At 38.9% G+C, this 11,359-nt stretch overlaps 1 protein-coding gene across 2 annotated transcripts in view; it reads right to left on the reverse strand.

The window, feature by feature from the left end:
* SKAP1 (src kinase associated phosphoprotein 1) overlaps window positions 1-11,359 on the reverse strand; it is a 255,305-nt gene that overhangs the window by 189,889 nt on the left and 54,057 nt on the right. For both annotated transcript variants that reach the window (XM_019548372.1, XM_019548371.1), the window contains exon 4: window positions 10,573-10,689. In XM_019548372.1, coding sequence (XP_019403917.1) covers window positions 10,573-10,689 — 117 coding nt within the window. The remainder of the gene's footprint in view (window positions 1-10,572; window positions 10,690-11,359) is intronic.

The following is an 11,359-nucleotide window of genomic DNA, read 5'->3' on the forward strand; positions in this document are numbered from 1 at the left end:
TGATTATTTTTGCATGTTGGGCAGTGCTGAGTACACTGTTACCATTACTGAGATAATTACATATTCCTGATGGCTCTAATTCAACAAAACATTTAAGCAAGTGCTTAAATCACACTGACTTCAATGGGACGTAAGCTGATACTACTGTACATTGCTTAGCACTTGTCTGGATAATTTCATGCAACTGTTAATCTAGAATTTTGGTGCTCTTAAGTATTTAGGGTGCGAGTCTGCAGAGAGACTCTTGCTCAACTTTACACAGAACTAGTAGCTGTATAACTTTACTCAGGCGAACAAACAACAGATGTGCACAAATGCTTGCAGGGATCAAGCTATTTTCTTCCTAAAGATTGTTTTTTGCATCTCTCCAAGGAGCCCTTCTCACAAAGATCCTGTCTACTTTTACTGTTTTTGCCAACCCAGACTTGTAGTTTAAACATGCCATACTGCTGTAAAAATGGCTTTCCCTGGCTTCAAACAAAGTTATCAGGATATATTAATGCATTAAACACAGGATTTTTTTTCTCTTTTAAATATATAATAATTAAATCCTAGCTTTTTCTTCCTAGAATATCATCCTAGAACATTTCAGTTCAAAGTCCTTCACTGAAAAGAAATAAAAGTAAATATTATAAAACAACGTTCCCACTTTGTTCCCATTCAGTTCAAAGTTATAAAGTTATAGGGTTGAAATAAACCTCAACGATTTTCTAGGTCCAATGCTGCACAGAGGCAGGATCCACTGTTTTTGAACTATCCTAGATGCTGATAATGAAAACCTCCGGTAAAATGGGGATTCTGCAGCTACCCCAGGCAGCTTATCCTGTTTCCTTAATATTCCTACAGTTAGGAGGTTTTCCCTGAGACTTAATCTAAATCTGTTTTGCTTCACTTTAAATAATAAGCCGGCAGAAGAATCAGGAATAAAACAAGGGTCTCTGAACTCCCAGTGCAGCCCCATATCCAAGGCACCAATATTTCCCACAAACAGGAACACCACATATTTACAACTTAGCTGTAACTTAAACCTGGAATTTGCTGCCACTAGAAACCATGGCACTATTCAGTAGGCCATAAAAGATTTGCATGCATACACTGAGAGAAGGATAAATCCTCACATGTATGACAGAGTATTAAATTTTTTTACCGGACTTTCAGAAATCTGGTGGGTAGTAACATTCAGACAGTGATTGCAACAGGTGCAAAGCACTTCAATTCCACATCTACTTGTCTGAGTCAAAGCAAGTGCCTTGCTAAATTAGGATTTTTCCTGAAATAAGGCATGTTGCTATCTTGTGGGACTTCATGGACAGTCTTAAAAGCTTAAAAACCTCTATATAGCCACATAAAAACAGCCTAGTCAAAAATGGCACTTTTCCCTACATGCTGCCTTCACTGATCTTGACCTTGAGGCAATGCTGTATTAAAATTCTATGAAAAATTGGGTTAACAGAGAACCTATACACAACCCTTAAGATAGGAAAATTGATTAATTCTTTTTAAAAGGCAAAAAAAGATGTTAAAAGTTCCATTCCAAGTTTGTTAACTTTTGCTTCCTGAGTATTGATCCCTCTACTGCGGAGAATGCAGACACAAAGCATTTCCGCTTGAGATTTACATACTCATGAATATAAAGACCTTTAGGAAGAGGGTACGTAAGTTATCCCAGACCCCCAGGCAACAGTAACTTGCACATTGATAATTCACGTGTGTTTGACATGGTGAACATGCAATTCGCCACAAGAGAAAGCTCAATCTTGTGCCCTGACAGCTGCCATATCACATGAGAATAAGCTACATGATGGAGCACCTTCTTAAAGGCATACACATAAAGTCTCATGTTTCCTACAAAAATCTAAAAGTATAAGCACGTTTTCCCCTCCTTGTATTTGATTAATTCAAAACAGTGATCCTAAGCAAGTGCTTCCAATTTACACAATTAAGGCTTCTGTGAAAGCAGCATTTCAAAGACATCATTGAACTTGGTTTAGCCTAGGTACAAGAATTTATTCACCTGATCTTATCTTGGTAAAGAAAGGGGAAACATGCCCAACAATAAAAGTATAACTATATTTTAACCACTAATTTTAAAAATGTTACTGCCTCCAAGGTCAGCAGAGAATTGGAAATTTTAGAAAGCTGTATAAAAGCACGAGTGGCAAAAATAGTTGGGCATCTCACTGAATTGTAGTAATCTGGGTTCTACACTCTCAGCACAAAAGCCATTCAACAACTGGACAGCAAGATATTCTGCATTTGGTAGAATACCCTGTGTTAAGTCAAAGAACTGCCCTAAGTTCACTATTAAAGTACTACAAGGAAAGCAGCACTTGCTTAATACCCATGAGAGGACACGTTAAATTCTAAGCATTCAAATGCTGCCTGCTTGTATTTGAAATCTTTAGAGTGTTCAAGGAACCAAAGACAGATATTACTCCTGGTCAAGAGAAAGAAGGCACACACTGCTTAAACAAATTATTCCAGCCTTACAAATAAATCCATGGAGTGGTTAAATGCAAAGATCTTTACTTTGGAATTCAGAGAGTAATTCTCAAATCCACTGAGAGGAAGATATTCAAGAATGTGCACCCGAAACAAGAATGCAAGGGCCAGGACATCATATTTTCAGTTGGGATCCAGATTAGCTGTGCTGCCAATGGTCTTGCTCTTGCTGCAAGTTTCACAATAACTTATGTTCTTCTGAAAGCTTCAGCTCTTGAAGTTATACTTTAGTGTCGATGGCAGCATTAAAAAGGGGTTTTAATCATTCAAGATTATGGAGGAAAGCTTGAAAGTGTGACTCAAAGAAGCTCAAAGCCAAAAAGCCAACAAAGGGAACCTAAGAACCTATTATTTTCATATACAATTTGTGCTTTTAAGCCAATCTCTGAACATCCGAGGTTGAGAATACTGAGTTTCAAACACATTCCCCAAAACTTCATTATGTTTAAACCTTAGAGCTTGGGTCCAGCCCATCACTTAAGGATCTGGGGGGCTGCTTCTGAATTTGCACTAACACCATTTAGATATAGCTGGCAACAATAAGCAAACTTAAAGCAGGCCTCTTTGGGCTACTAGAGCGGGACAGAGTCCTTAGTGTAAATGATGGTTGGGCCTTCAGGGTTTGTTTGTTTTTTGGGGAGGCAGGTTTGTGTTTATTATTAAAATCAGTGCTTGTTTAACATGTTTCAGCTACTTTATAAAGAAAGCCCTGTTTACAACCTGGATTCTTCCAGCTCTTCAGAGACAAAATTGCCAGGAAGACTCAGGCTAGCCTCTAAAATGCTATTAACTCAGTCCATGGTTGTGTGGGGGAAATGGACTACAGTCACAAACAAAAATGAAGCCAACTATCTTGTCTGCAGATGCAAATCTCACCCCAGTAACAAGGAGAATGTAGCTGATTATCACTTGTACACACAGCTCATTAAGTCCTTGCAAAACCCCAACTGAAAGCTGGAGAGTTTTTAAAACAAACAACCAACCCAACCTCCATGGATTTTTAAGATAGTACTGACAAATTCAGTTCTCACTGTTCCTAATTATTTGAGGGTCTGCCTGGGATGCATCATTTATTCATCCATTTCTGGCAGCCTGCACACAATATTCCTTCCAGTATACCTCAGGTGAGCTGAGTCATTCCATGCAAAAGTATGGCCAAACCTTTCAACAAGACAGAGGAGTTGCTAGTTTCACAATGCCATTGGAGACATAAATAGTAGATAGATTTGTTACAGCATATTCTCATTCAGAAAGTGACACATTAGAGAATATTGGCTGTAACTTGAGGGATGCCAAACTTCTTTAAAGCCTCAGAGAGAACAAAGCATGTCCAGCAAGTGCTCTGCTCCTTTAATAGGGTTTATTCAACTTCACATTGAAGTGACTGGAAGTGGACCTGCTTAAATATGGCCAACAAAATTAGGTCCAGTGTTAGGGAAAAGAATGCATCTGCATTTTTAGCTGGCTCGTTTCCTGGTCTTGCATACCCAATGCCCCACATCAAAAGGAAACAAACCAGGTGGAACTTTCATTGGCAATTGCACTTGACAAGAGCCGCATTCTGAGGACATTTGACATATTGACTACAGCAACAGCAAGTTCATAATCATCCAGTCAAAACAACAAAGAGGCTTTCTGGCATAAGGAAGATGGATGCTTACTTCTGACACCATCCTACAAGTAAAATAGCAAACTTTGGGGCCTTAATTTAAGTTTTCACACTCACCTGTGAACATTTAGGATTTGATCAACAGAAGCAGAGAGAGCCCATGGCCTCAAACTGAGCCAAAAAATGCTGAGCACCCTCTGAATAAAACAAAATCAGAGGCACTTCTCTCTGGTTCTCATTTCACTTGCACTACTGAAAGTCAGTGGGCATTGGGAAAATATGTTTAAAGGGATTTAAGAGACCTATAACAAACTAAGGCATTAGTAACTACTCGGTACCAACTACCTGGACTCAAACTCCAGCTACACCAGGGGCAGGCAATTATTTTGGGCGGAAGGACTCTTACCAAGTTTTGGCAAGCCATCGAGGACCACATGACAGGCAGCCAGGGGCAGATAATTATTAATTTTCTAAATTTTTTAGGGGCCCTGCGGGCTGGATAGAATGACCTGGCAGGCCACATCTGGGCCGCAGGCCACATTTTGCCCACCCCTGAGCTAGATGCTATAAACCTAAATTATCATCCTTGTGGGTCACCAAAAGCAACTCCATCAAGATCAACAGAAGTTCTTAGTGAATTTATACTGGGGAAATCAAGATCAGACTCTGGACAAGTAACTACAAGTAACCACAACCTACTCCAATTAGGAGTAGGAACACCCCAAAAATGTGTATATATAAAAACAAAAGAAAACAAAAAACCCACTGATTTGCAAGTCTTTTTTTTCTGATCTTTTGTATTTTATTATTTGAACATACTGAGCCAAATTCAATCATGAATTAATTCCTTTCCACTTATAGCATCACTTAAAAAAAGAACAGAGACTGGAGTTAGGGGTAGGCTGCTGAGGAGATTAATTTCAATAAGAAAATGTTTCATAAGGCAAACCCAAATTATTTCACAGCTCTATGTCCACTCACAACTGAAATAAGTTTCGTCATTCGGAATTCGACAACTGCTACAGATACTACCCAAAATGTTATTTTCTTTTACCACAAGAGGGAGCTGCAGAACTCTCATCTCTTTTGTGGTCCATAAAACCCCCCTTAACTGCTGCTTTATAGTCAATTACAACGCAAGATGTTAAGCCATTAATGCACACAAGTACGCCCACATATGTCAAAACAAAGATGCATGCCTACCCAAACACCAAACACATATGTCCATATGCCTCTTTTAAAGTCAGCCTACATTCTGGTTTTTCAAACAAGGAAGCCCATTTTCAAAGAAAGGCCCCAAAATAGTTCAGAAAAAGCACAAAAAATGAAAGAAAGAAAGAAAAAAAGACAGAAAAAAACCCCCAGAGATACCAAAGTGGGGAAATCAGATGTGTAAGAAATACTTAGATATATGCAATTTAGAAAAGTAAATGTCTAGGGAGATGTGAACAGGGACTCAAAATGCCTCCAAAAAATAAAAAAAAAATCCTGTAGCATGAATATTCAGTCCAAATGAAATTAGCCTGTGAGCAGAGGCTCAACTGAAGGCCTATCACATGTGAAGAGAGTCAAGAAATAGCTGGAGGGGATAAAAGGTTCTCCACTGGATTTGAAGGGTAACCTTCAGCAAGAATAACAGAGACTACCCACAATGAGAAAAACTCTTTTATGCAATTTCCAATACTTTGTGATACATAAAATCAAAGAGTGGGAAAGGTGCACTTGCAGTACACTAATGGATTGCATAAGTGCACCAATGAAAAACGGGGTCATAGACTGATAAAAGAAAAGGAACTTGTAGCTAGATGCCACAGTATTCATTGCTATTTAGCTCCATAGCTATAGCCTATTTAGCCTCTGATCCTGCCAAAAGCATGGTCTTGGTAGACCCCCATGTACCTAAGCAGTGGTATGGTCTATAAGACAGATTCTAGGATGCCATTCCAGGGTTCTAGTCACCAACTCTGTCACTGACCTGCTCCCTATGTTATTTCAGACAAGTCTCTTCCCCTGCCTGTACATCTTTCTCCTTCTATCATTTGTCTGTCTATTCACATTGTAAATTATTTAGGATAAGGACAGTCTTTTACTAGGTCAACATATAGCACCCACAGGGGAACATAATCTCAGTTGGGACTGTAGCCACAGCTGCAATAAAAATAAGAAAGAGCTCATTTTCAGGGCCAAGTCTTTATGCTATGAAAGGCAAAGGTTTTTTTGCAGGAGTTGGTATCTGAACCATATTCTTTATAACAATATAAACATTAAAAAATTCCCCTCAGATTTCTATTTTTCCTCTATTTCCCCAAATCCCAGGAGAAGTCATGATAAAGTAAAAAAATAATTTCACCTGCCAAATTTTATGATGTTAGAATTAAAAAAAAAAAATCAAAAAGCCACGGTGAACTTTTTCAGAACCTAAAAATACAATATTTGTAAAATCTCTATGATTTAAGAAAAGCATAAGTGAAAAGAAAAGTTGTAAATGTTGACCCAAATTTATCTGTTTAAGTAATGGTTGAAACTTTGAAATTAGTGGAGCCTTGACCTCTTTCAACCCAGCAGAGAATTCACCCAACATGTAGAATTTATGGACCAATTTTTATACATGTTATATACACCCCAATACATATATTCCTCTTAGCATTTCAGCAAAAACATTCTATTACAACAGAACATGAAAACATGATGATATGAGAGGCAGGGTAATTGATAAGGGCACAGGACTGGAATTAATACCAAATTCTAATATCCCATCTCTGCTACGTGACTCAGTGTATAACCTTGGCTATGTTACATCCCTTCCCCCTATGCCTTAGTTTCCCCATCTCTGCAACAAAAGATAATATTGTTTCTCCCATCATTTAAAATACCTTGAGCTTAAGGGGAGAAAACCCCAATATAAAAGAGCTAAGTATCTGTAAGAAACAAATGCATACCTCAAAGCTTTGGCATCTAATTTACACTTAAAATTAAATTGCTGGACACTGGAAAATTAAGTGAACTACAAGTCTTAAAAGAAAACATGTAAAAAGAGCCTTAAAGTGGTATGAGCAGAATACATTACACGGGAAGTGTCTCATCAGAAATACTTATCATTATAATAGTACTTAGCACTTATATAGTGCTTCACAGCCTCCGAGCGCTGTACAAACATTAGCTTCTTAATCACTCATTAGGGATGATCCTATATAACACTGTCGTGGCTCATTGAATAAAGTCATCCCTAACTTGCAGAATTGCTTCCCCTATCACACTCCCTGTCAGAGAATACAGAAGTTTAAAAGGTTCCCTGGGAAACTTTGACAGAAGTGAGGAAAAGACTCCTCAAAATAAAAATGAAATACAAGCATTTCCTCAATGCCATCTCTATTTTTTAATGGAAACAGAGAAAGCAAATATCATCCTTAAAACAAAGACTTATCTTCCATTAAATCTTCTGGTTCAGCCTCAAAACAGAAGGATGGGATGCAGTGGTCTTTAGCCCACTGTGGGATTGTGCCACTAAAAAACCCACCCTCTTCTTGTTGCAATGCAGGGCTAGAAGGAATGCAGCACCTACCACAGCACAGAATGTCGGCAAAGTCACCAAGACAAGGATGGTTCGTGTCAAACAGACAGTTCAGAGCCTTCTAAAGAAAGTCTGTTTTTTCCTGAAGTTGAGCTAACTCTTTCCAAGCATGAACCATATGTCCTCTAGGACAAAAAGTCGCTTTTGTTCACTTATTTTGTATTACAGTAGCACTTACGGGCCTCAATAAAAATAGGGCCCCATCACATGCTGCAGAAACAGAGTCCCTGCCCTGAAGAGCCTGTAGTCTGAAATGACAAGACAGACAAAGTATAGGAGGGAAGAGAGGCAGAGATTAACAAAGGGTGCAATTTCCAAAAGTGCCCAAGTACCATTCTCCAGAGAGACTTGGGTAGTTAATGGCGTGCAGCCATATTCTCCACGGGAACCCTCCAAGAACCAAGGGCGAATGAAAAAGGCAAGAGACCAATACATGCAAGTCAAAGCACACTCAACTCCCATGTGGATGTTCTCATTCAGCAGTAAAGTGGCCTTAATTCACCGTGGCTTAATTCTTCTCCAAGGATTAACATGCTTTAACTTACGTGCATTGACTTCACATTTTTCACCTTAATTCTCCCAAGCATCTGTGCAGACAAATCCCATTGGAATCTAATAGAATTTGGAGGGGCAACGGGAAGAAAAGAGGACAGGGTAAGTCCATCTGAAGCAACTGGCCCTAAATTACTGAGCAGGTTAGTGTCCAGAATGGGACAAGAACCCAGAGTAACAGTCCAGCATTCTAGTATCCTTGATCACGCAACCAGGCGTCAAGTGGCACAAGACAAAGAGAATCCCAAAACTTATTATTTTAACTTAAGACAGAAGCAACAGGAAGTCTAGTAATTCAGCCATGGATCAAAAAATGCCCTTCACCACCAATCCTTGAAGGTATTGTCCTCTGACAATCTTCATTATGGTAAGGGCACACACGACCAAAAAGTCTTTAAGCCATCTTCATATCCATTTGAGGTCAGAATACAAACAGGCAACCATGGGATCTATTCCTAACAAATCTGTCAGAAGTCCTACTAGCCTGGCTCTTATTAGGAATGGCAAATACAGCCAGAGGAGTTGGTCTGGTTTTAAAGCAGGATGTAGCACTGCCAATATCATCTTTCTTCTCTTCCAGATCCAGAAAAAGGAATTTGGATATTACAAATAATTATACAAAGTTTGTATTTATCTAAAAGGAGGGCCCTCGACAGTATTAATAGAGGGACATTTTGGCAATGTCGTGAAGTACTGCTACTTAGACAAGCTGGTAACCCTCATCCATTTATTTCCTCAGGATGTGTCTGGAAGAATCAATCATCATAGAGTCCTTTTTGGTCACTCAGTGAAAGGACAAGGAGGGATGCTTAGTGGTACCTTGAGTGTTCACTTATTTACAGATAATGCCACTAGCAGTCTGCATGCCAGGGTCCACATCCAATCAATTATGTCCAAAGGTAAAAATTAAAAAATGATCCATTTCTTATCCAAAAATATAAAACCAGCTTTACTTCTTGCTGCTGCTCTTCAAGAACCTATAACTCATTTAATGTTGCAGCAGTTAGTTTTGGTCTCATTGCCAACATGAAAAAAATATATAAATCAATTTGCTTGCCATTCTCCACCTGGGCCTCCATTAAGTCTGCAGTTTTCATCTCTGTCTGAAAGCTTCCAGTGGTGCCAAACATTTACATACCCCAAGAGCATTATTTCACATTATGCCCTTTATGGCTGCCAAAAATCACCATTCTAAGTTAGCAAAGCAAATATCTTCTTGGACAAGCTTAAACAGGCATGGAGGAACCCTGGGACTTCATAAAAACATCATTCATGTCATAACCATGGGATTTCAGAAAGACATCATTTGTGCCATGAGACCATGCCTCTGGTCTTCAGCACTTGATGTTCATTTAGTCTAATATCCATTATCCGCGTCATCTTCTCTCCATCTACCCACTGCATAAGTGTCTTATATCTAAAGGGAAAGAGTTTCTTAAAAGAACTAATTAACAGCACCTAAATTCTTTTCACATGCTGCAATTAGTGACCAGCTACCAGATCAACCTTGTTATCAGTGTTACAAAGCCATTTATTTTATAGCACGAATCAGTACAAGTTGCAGGTATACACTGCATACCACACTTTGCGAGGAAGATAACTTCATAATCACAGATACTACCAGTGATATGATCCCAAAGCAAATAAAACCTCATTTCTCTTAATTTGTGAACTGAACCATGGAATGTTTGGATTTCAGCAGTGGGTCATATACCTGTCACTGCTGGGCTACCAGTTGCAAGTGGAGGCAAGTGTTATAGATACTTTTACACCCGGGATGGCCCAGTACAAAACAGCAAAGATCTACTAATGCTTCAAGAGCCTTCAAATCACCACAGAGTACATCTTCTGCCTGTTCCTAAACCCAAATCTAGAGCATCTATGTTTCACTGGGAAGAAAAAGATATTCAGATAACTATTAATTACACCAGTGCCCAAACTGAAGGGGTCCTTTTCTCAGAGGGTGGAAGTTCAGCCCTTTCTGAAAATTAGGTCCCCTTAGGTGTTTTAAGCTTGATACCCAAGAACCACTTTCAAAAACTGGCCATTTGACCAAAGTTTGCTGTTTCACCATAAATCCAGAGTAAAATGAATCAGTACAATTTACACTTACACCACAGATGCCGATTTGTCTCTTTAGCATAAGAGTTATTCAGTTTATTGGAACTTGCCCTGGTAAATACAACAGTTAGTCCTCAACACAAAGCATGAGCTGGACAGAAAGCATAACTTTAACAATGGAGGCATAACAAAAACAGAAATGACAGCAGGCCAGGGAAAAATATAGTATATCTCCAAATACAATACTGAAAATATTTCATAGTCAGAAGTCACTTACCGTCGTCCTGGTAATCTGATGGAAATGATGCATCTGATACCATGGAAGGGGCACATGTCCAGCTCTGGTTGTCATCAGAACTGTCCTGTGTATAGCCAGCATCCACTGCATCCCCTCCTGGAGAAGGAAAAGAAGAGGTGAAAACTTTAACTAATTTTAGCTGGATCAATGCATAGTCCTAAGTGATGGGCCAGTATCACCTGATGGTCCCAGATATCCTCCCTCTGAAATATACTGCAAACTTCAAACGGGACTTTAGCAGACACAAGAACAAAAATATTATTTGGAAATAAAAATGTACATCATTTGCTTAATGCATGCTGACATTTTGAGGAATTTTTGATCAGTGTTACTGTTTCCTCTATATGTAAAATGGGTATTATCATGTCTACTTCATAGGGTTGTTAACCACCTTACTTCATATATGAAAAGCTTTGATAGACTCTAATGAAAGGTACTAGAAATAAAAACAATATTGTAAACCTGATTCCCTATAATGGCAAACTATCTTGCACAAACGGACTGAAGCAAAATTTGTGTGCACTACTGTAACTGTGTGTTAGATTTTGTCACACTGTCTGGAGAGCATGGTTGGTCAGCTAAGGACTTTCTGCTACTGGTTTAAGATGGGAAGTGCTCACTCAGATGCTATAGCGATGGATGTTACTAAAATAATGTTCAGATAGATGGTGCTGTAAAACAAGCATCTACGCAGGAAGAAGATACCAAGAGACTTGGTTGTCAACAAGAGAAGTAAAAGACTACTTTAAATGTGCTACACACACAC

Source organism: Crocodylus porosus, unplaced genomic scaffold (genome assembly GCF_001723895.1).
Source record: "Crocodylus porosus isolate Cpor-Errol unplaced genomic scaffold, CroPor_comp1, whole genome shotgun sequence".
NCBI lineage: Eukaryota > Metazoa > Chordata > Crocodylia > Crocodylidae > Crocodylus > Crocodylus porosus.